At 34.8% G+C, this 19,552-nt stretch overlaps 1 protein-coding gene across 2 annotated transcripts in view; it reads right to left on the bottom strand.

Moving 5' to 3' along the window:
* Positions 1 to 19,552, bottom strand: part of USP34 (ubiquitin specific peptidase 34) — a 205,895-nt gene that overhangs the window by 78,107 nt on the left and 108,236 nt on the right. For both annotated transcript variants that reach the window (XM_019717509.3, XM_019717506.3), the window contains 6 exons: positions 17,141 to 17,241; positions 16,720 to 16,929; positions 13,247 to 13,372; positions 11,856 to 11,978; positions 11,634 to 11,717; positions 11,031 to 11,117 (listed from right to left, as the gene is read on the bottom strand). In XM_019717509.3, the coding sequence (XP_019573068.3) occupies positions 11,031 to 11,117; positions 11,634 to 11,717; positions 11,856 to 11,978; positions 13,247 to 13,372; positions 16,720 to 16,929; positions 17,141 to 17,241 (731 nt within the window). The remainder of the gene's footprint in view (positions 1 to 11,030; positions 11,118 to 11,633; positions 11,718 to 11,855; positions 11,979 to 13,246; positions 13,373 to 16,719; positions 16,930 to 17,140; positions 17,242 to 19,552) is intronic.

The raw sequence follows: 19,552 nt of genomic DNA, 5'->3' as shown, positions 1-19,552 counted from the left end.
ACGACCAAGTGGGGTTCATCCCCGGGGCACAAGGATGGTTCAACATCCGCAAATCCATCAATGTGATAAACAAAATAAAGGGCAAAAATCATATGATTATATCCATTGATGCAGAAAAGCATTTGATAAGATACAACATCCATTTATGATTAAAACACTTAATAAAATAGGTATAGAAGGAAAATACCTTAACATAATAAATGCCATATACGACAAACCCTCAGCTAATCTCATAATTAATGGTGAAAAACTGAAGCCCTTTGCTCTACATTCAGGAATACGACAGTGCTGTCCCTTATCACCTCTGCTTTTCAACACAGTGTTGGAAGTCCTTGCCAGAGCAATTAGGCAAGAGAAAGAAATAAAAGGCATCCAAATAGGGAATGAAGAAGTTAAACTGTCACTCTTTGCAGCTGACATGATGCTATATATAGAAAACCCTAAAGACTCCACCAAAAAGCTATTAGAAACAATCAATGAATACAGTAAAGTTGCCGGCTACAAAATCAACGTACAAAAGTCCACTGCGTTCCTATACACTAACAATGAAATCTCAGAAAAAGAAATACAAAAAACAATTCCTTTTGCAATTGCAGCAAAAAGAATAAAACACCTAGGAATAAACTTAACCAAGAATGTGAAAGACCTATATGCTGAAACTATTTAAGACATTTTAAAAGAAATTGAAGGAGACACAAAGAAATGGAAAGACATTCCGTGCTCATGTTTTGGAAGAATCAACATAGTTAAAATGGCCATATTACCCAAAGCAATATACAGATTTAATGCAATCCCCATCAAAATCCCAAAGGGGGGGCCGGCCCGGTGGCTTAGGCGGTTAGAGCACCATGCTCCTAACTCCGAAGGCTGCCGGTTCTATTCCCACATGGGCCAGTGGGCTCTCAACCACAAGGTTGCCGGTTCAACTTCTCGAGTCCCGCAAGGGATGGTGGGTTCCGCCCCCTGCAACTAAGATTGAACACAGCACCTTGAGCTGACCTGCCTCCTGGATGGCTCGGTTGGAACGCATCCTCTCAACCACAAGGTTGCCAGTTCGATTCCTCGACTCCCACAAGGGATGATGGGCTGTGCCCCCTGCAACTAGAAAAATGGCGACTGGACCTGGAGCTGAGCTGTGCCCTCCACAACTAAGATTGAAAGGACAACAACTTGACTTGGAAAAAAGTCCTGGAAGTACACTCTGGTCCCCAATAAAGTCCTGTTCTCCTTCCCCAATAAAATCTTTACAAAATATGTAAAAAATCCCAATGGCATTTTTTAAAGAAATAGAAAAAAAATCATCAGATTTGTTTGGAACCACAAAAGACCCCGAATAACCAAAGCAATCTTAAGAAAAAAGAACAATACTGGAGGTATCACACTCCCTGACCTTAGCTTGTACTACAGGGCTACAATAATCAAAACAGCATGGTATTGGCAGAAAAACAAACCAATGGAATAGAATTGAGAACCCAGAAAAAAAACCACATAAATATGGAAAGAAATTTCTGACAAAGAAGCAAAACACGTACAACGGAGAAAAGACAGCTTCTTCAATAAATGGTGCTGGGAGAATTGGATAGCCACATGCAAAAAAATGAAACTGGACTGCTATCTGTCACCACGTACCAAAACTAATTCAAAATGGATCAAAGATTTAAGCACAAAACCTGACACAATAAACTGCAGAGAAGAAAACATAGGTACTAAACTTATGGACCTTGGGTTCAAAGAGCATTTTAAGAATTTGACTCCAAAGGCAAGAGAAGTAAAAGCTAAAATAAACGAATGGGACTATATGAAACTTAAAAGCTTCTGCACAGCAAAAGAAACCATCAACAAAATAAAGAGGCAACCAACTGAATGGGAGAAGATTTTTGCAAACAGTGCCTCCGATAAGGGACTAATATCCGAAATATACAAGGAACTCATGAAACTCAACAACAAAAAAACAAACAACCCAACTGAAAAATGGGCAGACGACCTGAAGAGACATTTCTCCAAAGAGGACATACAAATGGCAAATGCAAATAGACATATGAAAAAATGCCCAACATCACTAAGCATCAGAGAAATGCAAATAAAAACCATAATGAGATATCACCTCACCCCAGTCAGAAAGGCTATCATCAACAAGACAAATAGTAACAAGTGTTGGAGAGGCTGTGGAGAAAAAGGAACCCTCATACACTGTTGGTGGGAATGTAGACTGGTGCAGCCGCTATGGAAGGCAGTGTGGAGGTTCCTGAAAAAATTACGAATAGAATTACCATATGACCCAACAATCCCTCTCCTGGATATCTACCCAAAAAATCTGAAAACATTTATACATAAAGACACGTGTGCTCCAATGTTCATTGCAGCTTTGTTTATGGTGGCCAAGACATGGAAAAAAACAAAATGTCCTTCGATAGATGAATGGATAAAGAAGTTGTGGTACATATACACAATGGAATACTATTCGGTGGTAAGATGAGATAGGAACATTTGTGACAACATGGATGGATCTTGAGAGTATAATGCTAAGCGAAATAAGTCAGACAGAAAAAGCAGAGAACCATATGATTTCACTCATATGTGGTATATAAACCAAAAACAACAAAAGAACAAGACAAACATGAGAATCGAAAACTCATAGACACAGATAATAGTTTAGTGGTTACCAGAGGGTAAGGGGGATCAAACATATGGTGATGGAAGGAGAACTGACTCTGGGTGGTGAACGCACAATGGGATTTATAGATGATGTAATACAGAACTGTACACCTGAAATCTATGTAATTTTACTAACAATTGTTACCCCAATAAATTAAAAAAAAAAAAAACAAGATAAGAGACATGGAAATAAAAAATAAAATCACCTATGTCGAGATGAGAATTTCACAGCTTGCTCTTCAATAGTCCTTTATCTCCTATTTTTCTAATCCCACTGCCAAGTAGTACATCCATACTAATATACCAGGAAACCTAGCAATACTATATAACTAGTTTTCAAGAAAGGTACCAGAAATTTCAGTGAGGAAAGAGTGTTTTCAACAAATGGTGCTACAAAAATTAGATAGCCATAATAAAAATATAAATAAAACCTCAATCTCACTCCACATATACAAAAGTTAACTCAAAACATATGATAGAGCTAAATGTGAAAGATAACCAAAAAACTTACAGGAGAAAATCTTGTGACCTTGAAACAGGGATTTCTTAGATAGGATTCAAATTTTGTTAAAATTAAAAACTTCTCTGCTTAAAAGACACTGTTAATATCATGAAAAAGAAAGCCACAGACTGAGTGCAAATATTCACACTATAATAGTCCCTCCTTATACATAGTTCTGCTTTCAGCAATTTCAATTACCCAAGGTCAACAATGGTCTGAAAATATGAAACAGAAAATTCCAGAAATAAACAATTCTTAAGTTTTAAATTATGTGCCGTTCTAAGTAGCACGATGAAATTTTGTATCCTCGTGCTCTGCCCACTTAGGACATTAATCATCCCTGGATCCAGTGTATCCACCACCCAACCATTAATCACTTAGTAGCCATCTTGGTATGGCAATGCTTGTGTTCAAGTAACCCTTATTTTACCTAATAATGGACCCACCATGCAAGTGTAGTGATGCTGCCAATTTGGATATGCCAAAGAGAAGCTGCAAAGTGTATATATGTATAGGAATAAATGTAGTATATATAGGGTTTCAGACGTTTGCAGGGGGTCTTGGAACATATCCTCATGGGTAAGGGGAGAGTACTATACATATATCTGGCAACGAAACAAAACAAAAACATGTCCAGATTGATTAAGGGGGGAAAAAAATCTTACAATTCTTTACTAAGACACAAAAAGCAAACAAAAAAAGTCCAAGATATGAACAGACACTTCACAAAAGAAGATAAAAAGCGTGGTCAAAACAAAACTTATGGGACAGTGAAAGTTCCCTATTTGAAGTGCTAATAGGAAACTTTATACCTACAAACCTATACCTATCATGTTAAAAAAGCAAGAAACATCTCAAATCAACAATCTAATTTCACAACTTACAGAACTAGAAAAAGAACTAAACCCAAAAATAGCAAAAAGAAAAAAATAATAAAGATCAGAGTAAAGTAAGACAGAGAACAGAAAAACAACTGAGAAAATCAATGAAAACAATAGTTGGTTCTTCAAAAAGAACAAAACTGACAATCCTTTAGCTAGTAGGACTAAGAAACACAAGAGTGAAATCACTAAACTCATAAATGAAAGTGGGAACATTTCTATCAATTCCACAAAAATAAAAAGGATTATAATAGTTTACTATGAACAACTGTATGCCAAGAAATCAGATAACTTACATGAAATGGACAAATTCCTATACATTCACTCACTAAGAGATAAAAAATCTGAATAGGCAGACCCAAAACTAATAAGATTAAATCAGTAATCAAAAGTCTCCCAACAAAGGAAAGTCCTGAACCTGACAGCTTCACTAGTAAATTCTACCAAACATTTAAAGACTAACAATCCTTTCAAACGCCTCCAAAAACCAGATGAGGGAACACTTCCTAACTCCTCATAGGCCAGCATAACCCTGATATCACAGAGAGATAAAGACACTACAAGAAAACTATAGACCAATATTCCTTGTGAACACTAATGCAAAAATCCTCAGCAAAATATTAGCAAACAGAATTCAGCAACATATTAAAAGGGTCATTACACCATGACCAAGTGGAATTTAATCTTGGAATGCAATAATGGTTCAACATATAAGAATGGATCGATGTTAATACACATCATCAACAAAATGAAGGAAAAAAGACCACATAATCATCTCAATTGATGCAGAAAGCATTTGACAAAACTCAACACCGTTTCATGATAAAAGCATTCTACAAAATAGGAATAGAAGGAAAGTACCTCAACATAACAAAGCCATATATGAAAAACCATTAGTGAAAATCATACGCAATGGTAAAAGACTCAAAGTATTTCCTCTAAGATCAGGAACAAGGCAAGGATGACAGCTTTCACCACTTCTATTCAACATAGTAGTGGAAGTTTCGGCCTAAGCAACTAGGGAAGAAATAGAAATAAACAACATCCAATAACTAAAATTATCTGTTTGTAGATGATATGACCTACATATCATCTAAATACCCTGAAGTGTCCACAAAAATGCCCTTAAAATAAATGAATTCAGCAAAGTAGCAGGATACAAAATCAACACACAGAATTCAGTTGCATTTCTATATACTAACAAACAACGTGAAAAGGAAATTATAAAAACATTTCTATTTACAATAGCATGAAAAAGAATAAAATAGTTAGGATAGAAACCAAGGAGCTGAAAGATTCCTATACTGAAAACTACAAAACACTGCTGAAAGAAATTAAACACATAAATAAATGGAAATACATCCCATGTACATAGACTGAAACATGTATTAAAATATCAATACTATTAATACCTCAAGTGATCTACAGATTCAATACTATCCTTAACAAAATCCTATGTTTTCTGCAGACAGCAAAAAAAACCTATCCTAAAATTCAAATAGAATCTCAAGAGGCCCCAAATAGCCAAAATAATCTTGAAAGAACAAAACTGAGGATTCACACTTCCTGATTTCAAAATGTACTACAAAGCTGCAGTAATTAACACAGTGTAGTCCTGACATAAAGACAGATAGATATACAACAATGGAATGAAACAGAGAGCACAGAAATAAACCCCCACATATATCACGGTCAAATGATTTTTGACAAGAGAATGCCAAGGGAATTCAATGGGGAAAAGGACAGTCCATTTTAAGAAATGCTGGTAAACCTTGATATTGATATGCAAAAGATTGAAACTGGACCCTTAACCTAACACATATACAAAAATTAACTCAAAATGAAACAAGGACCTAAATGTAAGACATAAAACAATAAAACTCTTGGAAGAAAACATAAGACAAAACCTTCATGACATTGGATTTGGCAATGATTTCTTGAATAGGACACCAAAGGCACTGGTAACAAAAGAAAATATAGACAAACTAGACTGCAAGAAAATTAAAAAATTTTGTGCATCTGAAGACTATCCACAGAGTAAAAAGGCAATGGCACAAAATGGGAGAAAATATCTGCAAACTTTGTATCTGATAAAGGATTAGTATCAACCATATATAGAAAACTTCTAAAAACACAATGAAAAAAAACAAACAGCCAGATTCAAAAATAGGCAAAGGACTTCAAAAGACATTTTTTTCAAAGAAGATATATGAATGGCCAATGAGAACAAGAAGAGATGCTCAAGTTCTCTAATCATTAGGGAAGTGCAAATTAAAACTACAATGAGATACCTTCTCAAACTCATTAAGATGGCTCCTATTTTCTGTTCAAAAGACAGAAAATAAAAAGTATTAGCAAAGATGGGGAGAAACTGAAACCCTTGTGCACTGTTCGTGGGAATGTAAAATGATACAGTTGCTATGGAAAAGAGTATGGCAGGTTCTACAAAAATTGAAAACAGAATTACCATATGACCTAGCAATTCCACTTCTGGGTATATACCCAAAAGAATTAAAAGCAGACTGTCGAAGATATTTGTAGGCCCATGTTCACAACAGTATTTATTATTCACAACTAAACATGGAAGCAACCCACTGTCTATCATGGATGAATTGTTAAGCAAAATATTACATATTCATACAATGGAATACTATTCAGCCTTAAAATGCCAGGAAATACTGCAAGGTGATAAAAGGATATGCTTCAGGATACTTTGCTAAGTGAAATAAGCCAGTCACACAAAGATCATACTGTATGATTTCACTTATTTGAGGTACTCATAGTAGTTAGAATCATAGATAGAAAGTATAATGGTGGTTACCACAGGCTGGAGAGGAGGGAGAATGGGGAGTTATTGTTTAATAGGTATAGAGCCTCAGTTTTACAAAACGAAAACAGTTATGGGGATGGATGGTAGTGATAGTTGCACAACAATGTGAAAAAAATGTATTTAATACTACTAAACTATATACACTCAAAAATGGTTAAGATGGTAATTTTAAGTTATGTGTATTTTACCAGTATGAAAAAAAACACACAAAACACCATGGTTAATAAGCAAGGGAAAATGATGCTCAACATCACTAGTTACCAAGCAAGGGCAAAACAAAACCGTAAGATAACCTACATATCAACTAGAATGTCTCAAATTTAAAAGACCAACCATTCCAACTGGTGGTGATGGTGATGTGAGGCAAATGGAACTCTCATGTGTTGCGTGGTATAACAAGTTTGGAAAACAGTTTGGCAGCTTCTTATAAGTAAATCTTATCGTATTACTCAGCAATTTCTTTACTTGGTATTTACCCCAAACAAAAACAAGTACCCAAAAGAATGCTTATGTCAGCTTTATTCATAATAGTCCAAAACCGGAAACTCAAACGTCCATCAATAGGTGAAAGCATAAATAAGGTGTACTATACCTATACAACAGATATCTACTCAGCAAAAAAAAAAAAACTAATCCATGTAACATTTATCAATTTCAAAATACATGTTGAGTGAAAGAAGCCAGATACAAACGAGTATATACCATTATTATTATATTTACATGAAATCATATAAAATGCAAATCTAATCTATAGCAAAGCAAAGCATATCAGTAGTTCCATGGCTGGTCAGTTGGGAGAGGGGAAGAAACTGCTTGTAAAAGGACAGGACAGAACTTTTGACTTTGCTGGAGGATTATACAAGTATACACATTTTTCAAAACGTAAACTATACTTTCTAAATGAGTACATAATTTACTGCATGAAAAGTACACCTTGACTTGACATAACAAAAGTTAACTTAAAATGGATCAAAGAACTAAATGTAAGAGCTAAAACTGTAAAATCCTTAAAACAGTCATCAATCTTCATATCAATGGATAATATACTACTTTCCAGGATGAATAAATACATGTCATACACACACACAAACACACATGCTGTCTGACAATTAAGTTCGCAAACTCATCCTAGAAAAAGTGCTACACACCTCATTGCTGAGTATCAATACGATCACCTTCGAAGTACTCCCCCTGGGAAGCTATACACTGATGCCAGCACCTAGTCCACCCTTCAAAGCAATTTTGGGACTCTTTTTCTGGAATGGCCATCAGAGCTGTCATCATATTACCCTTGATGTCCTGAATGTCATCAAAATGTCTTCCTTTCAATATTTCCTTTATCTTCAGGTAAAGAAAGAAGTCATTGGGGGCCAGATCAGGTGAGTAGGGAGGGTGTTCCAATACAGTTATTTGTTTACTGGCTCAAAACTCCCTCACAGACAGTGCCTTGTGAGCTGGTGCATTGCCGTGATGCAAGAGCCATGAATTGTTGGCAAAAAGTTCAGATCGTCTAAATTTTTCACGCAGCCTTTTCAGCACGTCCAAATAGTAAACTTGGTTAACTGTTTGTCCAATTGGTACTAATTCATAATGAATAACCCCTCTGATATCAAAAAAGGTTAGCAACATTGTTTTGACTGACGGAACTTTTCTGGTTGTAGAAAATTGGCTGACTTCCACAGTGCACTTTGACGCTTGTTTCAGGGTCGTATTGGTACACCCATGTTTCATCACCAGTGATAACAGGGCCCAAAACATTATCTTGCGTCTCCAGAAGGTCTAGGCAAACTTTTGACTCTCCTTTGCTTTTGTTCATCGGTGAGCTCCTTCAGGACCATTTTTGCACACACCTTTCTCATGCCAAGATTTTCAGTTAAGATTTTCCTGTTTCTGTGTCAATGTTTATTTGGTCTGTTATGCTTCTCACAGTCAGCTGACGAATTTTCGCACTGTTTTCATCAGTCCTGCTTGTTACTGGCCGCCCTGACCTCTCTTCTTCAGTGACGCGTTCATTCCCCTCAGAAAAATGTTTCATCCATTTGTACACTGCCGTTTTCTTCATAGTATTAACTCCCTAAACTTGGACTAACATGTCCCTGATTTCACTTCTACTCTTGCCAAGTTTAACAAGAAATTTAATGTTTGTTCGTGCTCTAAGTCAAGCTCAGACATTCTCGCGATGGCACACAAAAAATGCAACAACAATAATGAACGCTACTCAGTAAGACACCGGCACACATCAACATAAACACAGCTGTGAGACACTGATATACCAAGGTTATGAAACCTTACCGAGCTCTGTGTACAGTGCTGTCAGTGTAAGCGCACAGTGGCAAGTTCGTGAAGTTAATTGTCAGACCGAGTACACGTGAGGGGTGTGTGTGTGTGTGTGTGTGTGAGAGAGAGAGAGAGAGAGAGAGAGGTTCCACTTATACAAAATTATAAAATGTCCACAACAAGCAAACCCATAGAGATCGAAGTAGATTAGATTAGTAGTGGTGGCCTAGGGCTCAAGCATTTGCAGGGAAATGAGGAGTGATTGCTAATGAGTATGGGGTTTCCTTCTGGGGTGATGAAACTGTTCTGGGTAGTAATGCAAACTTTGTGAACATACTAAAAAAATCATTGATTTGTACATTTAAAAAGTGAGTTTTACTGTATGTGAATTACAGGTCAAAATTTTTAACTTAAAAGTATACTTCAACTAAGTTCATTTTAAAAGGAAAAAATAAAATTTGTTAAGAAACAAGAATGACTCTGAATTTATAAGTATTCTATAATATACTAAGACAGATACATTATAAATAGGGTATACTTCAGTTGACTCAAAAGCAATCTGTGTCTCAGGCATGCTTGGCATTTCAGGCATTGCCAGGCTATAATGCATAAGATATGGTAATAAATTTATATTAGTAATAGTTCATAAAAGTATCCAAAACTTCAAAGGAAACAGAGAAAATCTTTAGCATATGATTCCCTGTAATTTTTATTCAAAACTAAACTTAGAGCAGTTTACAAATAAAATTCCTATAAATAACACATAAATACTCATTAAAGATTTTAGTAAAATTCTCCCATTTGGCCAAAGAACTAAAAGTCACTATATAATTCTGAGAAATTAATGGGATAACAAAGACATAACAATAAAACATAAACAGACATTTGAATTATAAGACACAGAACTACAATAATTAATTATTGTAGCAGAGGTATCTAAAAAGGAAATCTCTGTAGTAAAATAAAAATGTATATATTTTTTCATTTCCAAGTATTGAAACCAGTGGCAAGATGTTTTCAAAATGTATTTTTTCATTAACCTTTTGGGGGTAGCAGCATTTGCTATCAAATCAAGAATAGCTGACTCCTAGGTACCAAGGTAATTTTAAACACCAAGAACTAAGAAGTAAGTATTTGAGTGGAATGTTTGATAATGCTATACTGCTTTGTTTGAGGTCAAGAAAAGGAGCATCCTTTCCATTTAGTTCAACCCTGGATTATGCTTTGTAGCATTATGAATTTTTTAATATTCTACAAGCAGTTTTATTTTCTTAACATACGAGAACAGTGCTTTTTCAAGTTAATAGTAGTAAAGCACCATTTTTAAATTTTTCATTTTGTTGAAGACCAATGATTTTGAAAAATATAAAAAATACTGCAGCAATATCCAATTGCTATAAAATTTTCTAAGTCTTACACTCAATTTCTGTACCTATTTCATTGCAGACCAGTCAAAAATAAGTCTGGAAACACATTTTTGAGTAGTATTGCTATACAGGAAATAATGGTCAAAATAAAACGAAAAAATGAAAAAGGATGTTAAGAAAATTAGAGACATAAATCAAGTTTTTTTTAAGGTACCCAAAGTTTGACTATGTAAATATTAATAAATTTATCAACCAAAAAGAAAAATGCGTATGAATTAGCCATTGTTCAGTCAATAATTTTGCCAATTAAAATTTTTAACAGAGTTGACATAGAGAACTCTGATTGTGTAACTACTTTATGACTCTTTATATTTAAAATAATTTACTTCTATTGTAATCCATACTCTCCTTTGATATAGTTATGTATAATAGCAAAAGTTATACTTACTAATGGGAAACAGAAGTGCTTAAAATGGAATAACTATTCTAACTCGTTGAAACAGTGAATTCTCACTTACCACAGTCCAGGATTCCTGCTCTTTAGGCTCCAGAATTCCAGAATTAAAAATTTCTAATAACTGTTGAAGCCCTCCAGCAGCAACAAACTGTAATAAATTGTGAAAGTAATGGTAAGAGAAAAGCAGCTATATGTTATAATGAAGATCTGCTTTTTGATTTAGAGAGTGTGTGTGTGTGTGTGTGTGTGCGCGCATGCGCGCGCACGCGCGTAAGTAAAATATATCTTTCCTTTAGTATATTTCTCTTCATTAAGTAACCAAAATAACTTCTATGCAAAGTAATAACATACAGCCGCCGTTCAAGAATTGTTTTAAAAAGATTCTTGCAAAAATCTGTAATATATCTTTCTATTCCATTAATCATTTAATCCCAGACCCTGGGATGCCCTAACACAGTATTCCAATGAAGGAAAAATGGTAGGACCAAAGCATTAAATAATCTCAGCTTATAACTGTGATTTAGAGTAATACATAATTTTTAAATTACGCTTTATTTTAATAGTAAATTAGCTTAAAACCAACTAATAATTATGGTACCTACTATTGGAAAATTAGAGATAAATTATTTTTATCAATATACTGCAAAACACATGATGATCAAACCTTGCAACTCCAGGAATTTTTACTATTTTCCACTTGATCCTCACTTGAATCATCTGAATCTGGATAAAGATCACTGTAACTTCCCTGTGGAAAAGCAAAAAATAATAATAATTAGGGAACATGGCAGGAAAAAAATTATTCTAGACTAAAAGACAACACACTCTGGGATTTTGGTCCAGAGAGAATACAAACATGTAATGTTAACAATGGAAATGCAATTACCGTCGATTCTCTCCTTATTCTTCTGTTAGGTTTTCCCAGTGCTTCAATAATTTCCAAGGCATATAATAGCTTGTGAGCACTTTTAATTTTGAGAAGTTCTTTCCAATTAAGTCCATCATTACTCTTAAATTAATAAAAGAAAAACATAACTTTCTCACACCAAATAAGTACTCTTAAATTAATAAAAGAAAAACATAACTTTCTCACACCAAATTACTAAGGGAACACCCCTCCAAAAAAATTTAAAGAAATTGACACTAGATTAAAAACTCATATATTACATATACATTGAAATGTATTCAAACATGATTCCCTTGCCTATATAACTGGTACTAATGGTATGCTTAAAACACCAATTATTCACTAAATTTTGTTAAAATAAATACCCAAACAGAAGTACAGAAAAAAATTATATCTTGTTAGCCTTCACAATCGTTGAGGCAATTTACAATCTTCCCAATTAAAAAAAAAAACATTGCAGCCTAGTTGAATGTGTGAACCTTCAAGGATATAGAAGTAGAAAAGACTAATAGAAGTAGAAAAGTTTATATGTGTGGTACAGTCTATGTTTAACACTTCTTAAGTTATACCAATCCATTTAAGTCATAATATACAAATACATAAATTTAAAAATAGTTTTTTTCTACTCTCAACTTATGAAACTGTTATTCACATTTAGTGTGCATCTTTGACAACAGTATTATTAGAGCTACTCTTGAGTCATGAACCACCATTTTCCAGGCCCACTTCCTTCAATTATAAATCATTTGAGGTATGAGATCTTCTGAAATCATATCACAAAGTCTCAAATCATAGATAACCATTAGCATAATTAGGACATTGTTTTTCCATTCATCCTATAGGTGTCTATTCGTATCTCCAGAAAGTAACCCCTTATTATACAGCTTTTAAAAAATAATCACCAATTTAAACATGTCTTTACAAAGATATCTAACATACACGTAAGATCATGCCCCTATGAGAACTTAACAAATACATATTAAATTTATTTGCTTCATTTTTTTCTCTAATTCTATCAGTTGACTTGCATGAGCTCCAAAACAAGCACTGATGCATATCATTAAACTGTAGTGTATTTCCTCTAAACATTTTTGTTGTTGAAAACAAAGCAATATTCAGAACAGAGTAACAGGCAAAAAACACTAATATAAAGGCAAATTCATATTTTCTAAAGATCATTTTAGTAAACATCTTTGTGTTATATTATTTAACCTCACTAATAATTAAACATTAAAACGAACTGTCACTTTTCACCTTTTAAATGGGCAAAATTTTAATAAGGATATTGGTCAGTAAGCAATCTCACACTGCCAGTAGGAATGCGAACTGGTACCATCCTCCAGGAGAGTAAAAAGATTCCATCGGCTTACCTGTTCATCTGAGATATTCTGGAATGCCATCAACATGTTAGGACATGTAGGAAGAAGCATCAGTAGCTCCCATACACGCCTAGAGAGGTTTTCTGCATGAAGATGAAGTTCTTCACATTTTAAGCTCTACACAAACAAGAATAACTGCTTATCGAGACGAATCAGTAATAAAATAAAAAAAATCTAAACTTTTAAGTTCAACTTTTTTGCATAAAATCACTAATCAAATATAATAGTATCCTATAGTCTTACTTTAAAAGTGAGAAGTAAACCATTTCTTACATTGAGAAATAAACCATTTCTGGTAAATACATTTATTCAATAAATTCAGAGTTATATCAAAGTTGTGATTTTTCAACTTGTTATTGAACACTTTCCTGGATAAAAAAGTGTGACCTGTAATTCTGGTCCCTGTCCTTAGGAAACTTTTCAAATATAATAAAAGTGAAAACGTCTGTTTTATAAAGACATTCAAGTAAATTTCAAAGTAGCATCTACTTCCTCTTTGCAGATCAATTATTCTAATAACTACAAAGATTTGATGAATTAAATTCTTAACCTTACATTTGGGAAAAGAGTAAACCTGTTCCTCTTATTTTGCTAATCCATTATCTTACTTTCTAGTCTCAGAAAAGCAGAAATTAAGAGAAAAGCAAATTATTTACAAAGAATCTACTTTTTTCCGTTATCTTTTGTTAAATTTGAATTTGTAAGGTGCTGAGATAATAGGTAAGCTAAAGAAGGTTTCAGAAAATATGTAAGAAATGGGCAAGTTTCTTTCTTTTTTTAATTAAAGCCCAATCCCAAAAGATAAATAAACAGCAAAAGCTAATTAGCAGTTTTGGAATTTTTCCAGAGTATGAATTTGTACATTATAATTCTACTATTGATGCTGTCATAATTTTTTTTGGTATAATATAGAGTAAAGGATGCCAAAGGAATCTTCTATACATCTATAAAAGTAATTTATTAGGTTGGTGCAAAAGTAACTGCAGTTTAAAAGGTTAAAAGATAATTGCAAAAACCGCAATTACTTTTGCACCAACCTAATAATTCTGTTATAATGGTATAGAGCCAGTATGCTTTGATGGCAATGGAATCTTAGAGATGGAGTTTCAAGGTAAACTGCTTTAAACAACCCTAATGAAGAAAAAAAAGCAACCCAAGTACCACTTTTGCTTTAGTTGGGGAAATGACAGTGAAAGTTCTTCAGTAAAATAGAAATCCTTCTTTTGTAAATAACCCATTAAAAAAAAAAGAATGAACTCAGTGCAAAAAACGATTTGAAGGGGGGAAAAAAAATGTCCCAACTATACATGACTATTTTCTATGTTATGAAAGAAAGGCCCTAGAATATGGGTTATACACAGTGAAGATCCTTTATTTTTATTCATTTTGTAACCCTTTTCAAAGCCAAACCAGTCTTGTACAACAAAGAAATCCCACGTCAACAATTACATACTCGCCACAAAGTTCAATATAGTATCTGCTAAAAAAAAAATAAATGCTTTCCCTTCTGATTTAGGCCTGATGTGGACTATTACAATGGCCTATTATCTGGTCCTCTTACCTCTGGTCTTTGTTTTCTCTAATACATCCTCCACACTAACACCTAAACTTTGTCTCTAAAAGTCCAGAAATCGATCTCATTTTGTTGCTATGAAACCTTCCATGATAATGGCAATCCATTTCACAACGAATAAAAATCTCATACCATCCTTTGTCGTACTGGTTACAACCTCCCTTTCTGCCATTGTATTTGAATTACACTATACTCACACTCCCATATTTTTCAAATATGCCATTCAGTTTTCTGTGAATCTGTAATGTTTCTCTTCACTCTCATCTGCAGCTGGATTCAATTTAAAAAACTACCCCTTTACAAAATAATTCCCCCCTTTTTTTCCCTCCCTAATGTTCCCATAACACACTGCATAGTACATTAGCATCCTTCTGGAAAACTGGGGAATTCTAGTAATTGTCTTTATCTCTTTTAAACTGCTAACATAGTGCTGACATAATATAAAAGGTCATTAAGTATCTCTGGCATAAAATTAAAAGGGTGATGAAATGGGAGGTTCATGGCCATCTATTTTTAATTATTCTGCCCAAACAAAAGGGGGTTTTCTTGGGAATTTAAGAATGTGCCACCACAAGAGAAACCAGACTATGGGGAACAGGGGACTCAATAGCGGCTGCCACTGCATCCATGACCAAACACATTTTGAAGACATGGAAAGAAGTCACAACATGGAAAGAAGACATGGAAAGAAGTCCTTTCTTGGGAAAGAAAGGACACAACAGTAGCCATCAGAGGAGAGCCATCAAAGTACTACTATTGATTATTTGCCATTCAACCACAAAATGATGATTCACTGTATGAGGCACACCAATGAACAACATCTTAGGCTAAATCCATTTAAAGGCAATAAAAAAAATCAGCTAAAAATGATTCCTTCAAGTGATCTCACACACTCTTGACTCTAAATACCATCCTTATAGTGATAACCCACAAACTTCTCCAGATCAAACCTCTTCTCTAAGCTCCAAACTCATATTCAATTGCTTACTTGACATCTACACTTGTCCCACAGATATCCATTGCTCTTCTCAAAGAGAATCCACTCAGTTGCTGAAGCCAGAAACCTGGACGTCATCTCTGTTTTCCCTCTTCCTGAACCCAAGACTGTCCCTACTCTTAAGTCAATCCACCACAAGTTATGTTGCTTGACCTGCCATCTATTTTATTTTCACTCCTCCTCTTCCAGGGCACCGTCAACTCCTCCTTGGACTAGTGCATTAGGTTCCTTGCAGCTTTTTATACTCTTGCCAAACAAACATATTACCTTTAAAACAAAAATCGTAACATGTCTGTCCCTCTGCTTACCTTTCCAATCTGATTCCTCTCATTCCACTGTCCCACCACCCTCTATATTCTACTCAATAACTCTCTAACAATTTCTAGACCTGCTCAAATCCTCCTTATATCAAGGACTTCAGGAATCAGATTACTCTATCCAGATCATTCCTCATTTTCTTCATTTAGCTGGCTCCTTTTCATCCTTCGAGCTCAGATTATATATGGTCTCTCTCTCAGAGAAACCCTCCCTGACCAAATCATATAAAAATGGGTCTTTGTCTATCACCACACCTAATAATGGTATGTCATGTTCAGTCTTAGCACCTATCTCTATCTGCAACTATCTGTTAGTTTACTTGAAACTATTTATCTGTTAGGCATGTCAATTATTTGTCTTCCCCACTGGATACAATGAAGGCTGAAACTGCTTATTTTGATCCTTCTACAACAATACTTAAAACAGTATGCCTGTATCATATTATGTACTTAAATAGCTAAGAATAAAAAAATGGTTTCCTATGTTTTACTGCTCTTAAGAGATTACTGAGAAAATTATTTTCTACTCAAGAGAAAAACAAAACAAGACTTTGTGAAAATGAAACGATATAGTCACCTCACTATCTTCCACTGCCACTTTTCCTGAGGGTGGTTTAAATGATGCAAGCATCTCTAATAAATCAAAAAGAGTAGTTAAATGAGGTTCTTGTAAAAGCAAAAGCATTGGAATGTTGTCCTTCTGAGGGGGTGGTAGGCAAGATGCTGGTAGCTGAACGCCCTCCCCTTTTCGTTCTCTCCTCGGTGCACCCAAAGATACAAATACCATCTGTTAAAAACAGGAGCAATAGAAGAAAAAAGCAACACATAATTAGACATATCAAGTTTTTGGTGTAATACATCTCTTAAGTATAAAATAACTTCATTTACAATTTTAATATAACAAAAGCAATAAGAACTATTTTTGAACTATACCTTCGACGATTCCACTATTGACTATGTCAATAGATGATTAAAACTCAAACCACATTTATGTGTACCTGCATATCCTTAAAACCAAGCTCATGAAGTGCTTTTTCGTCATAATCTGTTGTTAACTCATGTCCAGATGAAATCATCCTGACAGGTCCCATAAGGCCTCCTTTAAAAAGAGGGGAAAACACCAGTGAACATTTTATGAGTTAACTTATTTGCTGACACGAATACATGATTATAGCAATTAATTCCACTGGACATTAAGCTTACATATAATTCTTGAGCAAAGCAGATACAGTATGGGGACGGCCAGATGGCTCAGTTTCTTAGAGCGCGAGCTCTGAACAGGGTTGCCGGATTGATTCCCACATGTGCCAGTGAGCTGCACCCTCCACAACTAGACTGAAGACAACGAGCTGCCATTGAGCCCCCAGAGGGGTGGCCGCTAAGCCTCCAGAGTGGTAAATGGATGTCTCAGTGGGTTAGACTGCAAGCTCTCAACAAGGTTGCCGGTTCAATTCCCGCATGGGATGGTGGGCTGTGCCCCCTGCAACTAAAGATTGAAAACGGCAACTGTACTTGGAGCTGTGCTGCGCCCTCCACAACTAGATTGAAGAGCCATGACTTGGAGCTGATGGGCCCTGGAGAAACACACTATTTCCCCGCCACCAAAAAAAAACAATTAAAAGAGGGGAAAGAAGTAGATACAGTATGAAACACGCTTCCTGCATTATTTTCTGTTGTCCGAGGTTAGCCTTAGGCAGTAAAAATTACAAGAAAATTCTCTTAGGAGCAGTCTAACTAGATCGATTTCTGCCTAACAATATAAAAAACTTTTACAAGTAAAAAACACTACACAGCTTCCTGGGAATCCACAGCATTCCCCTAAGCAACACAATGCAGAAGAATCAGATTCATTAGTACTTTGGTTACACAAGTAACCAGCAAGTATTTATAATGATCAAGTTCTCTCTTTCCTGTTACGATCCACTAAAACACAACAAAAAAGATTATAAAACTGGGGGGGAAAAACCCAAAGCTCTGCCATGAAAAGAAAAAAGACCAGCTACAACATCCAAGATTATACTAAATTCAATGAACTCTATAGATCAAGGCAATTTATTTCCAGAATGCATCAAGTCCTTTTTGCTGCCTACAACTTCATTTCCCACCATCATCTCTACCTATATATGCTTTAGCCACCCAGCCTCCTTGTTCTTTCTTGAAAACATCAAGTATGTTCCCATCTCAAAGCCTTAGATGCTCCCCCACAGGAATTCCCAAGACTCATTCCCTCACTTCTATCAAGACTCTTATCAAATGTGAGCTGTAAAAGGCCTTTCTCCTAGCCACTCAAAGAGGCTCAATGCACTATTAATCCCTTACTCTCCTTTACCTTTCTTAAAACACTTACTAGCATCTGACATTATATATTTGTCTCTCCTCCATGAAAAAAAAAAATCCCAGTTCCACAAAGGCAGAGATGGTATTAAGTTCACAGATGTATTCTCAGCACTAGAACATAGCAGATATTCAAATAGTTTAATCCATGATTTTTTTAAAAAAAGACAATGCTTGATAGATTAAGCAAAATGATAAAACATCTGAGTAATAAAATTTAATAACATTTATTTAAGTTTATTACCTTAATGTGGAAAAACTTCACTGGCTGGGCAGTAAACACTATTTTCTGGAATAAGTAAAGCAGGGCTACTGCTTTGCATAACGACACATAACATCTTAAATTACCTTTTCCCTCCACATAAATAAGAAAACTCCATCAGATATTATTTCAAACACCAAGAGAGAAAATGCGTTCTTCCAGTAAGAGTCACTTTGGCAATTTTCCATATGTACAAATGTTGTGCAGCAAAATTGCTATTTATTGTATAGCAAATCTATGATTCTTCCCCTTTTCATTATTTCTAAGCCTAGAAATCTTGGCCCTCCCAATGGTTTGATATTCAATCCTTTTTCTTCCGCATTATCCTACATTGCAGTAGGGGAAAAGGGGACACTTGAAGTCCATCCTGAATGAGAGAAGTGAGGTTTTTCTTTTCTTTCTGCCCCCAAATTAAATATCATGTATTAATATAAGTGTTTTTTTAAGCTATCCTGTTATTCACTTAACAATTCTTCACCAAACTCATATTATTGTAGTTTTTAAATGTTTAATAGCTAGTATTGAAATTCATCTCTCTAAAATACATAATTGGTAACCTTTTTCAAACTTGATAAAAACGTTATAAACATAGACCTAAGAAGCTGAACCCACCCCAGAGTGCATAAACACAAAGCTACAAGGCACTTCAATAATCAACCCTTTTGGGTTTTCCTTTCAGAACTTCATATACTGCTTGCTTTAGTCACACCGTTTATTTATTATTCAGAGTAATTTCATCAAATTTAAAGTAATTCCATTAAGATTTTAGGTAGAATATATTAAGAAATAAGTTAACTTGGTTTCTTTACAATAT

This window comes from Rhinolophus sinicus, chromosome 2 (genome assembly GCF_057876585.1).
Source record: "Rhinolophus sinicus isolate RSI-liver-muscle chromosome 2, RSI-T2T, whole genome shotgun sequence".
Classification (NCBI taxonomy): Eukaryota; Metazoa; Chordata; class Mammalia; order Chiroptera; family Rhinolophidae; genus Rhinolophus; species Rhinolophus sinicus.
The sequence above is the reverse complement of the archived record's forward strand: the minus strand, read 5'-3'. Positions and strand labels throughout refer to the sequence as shown.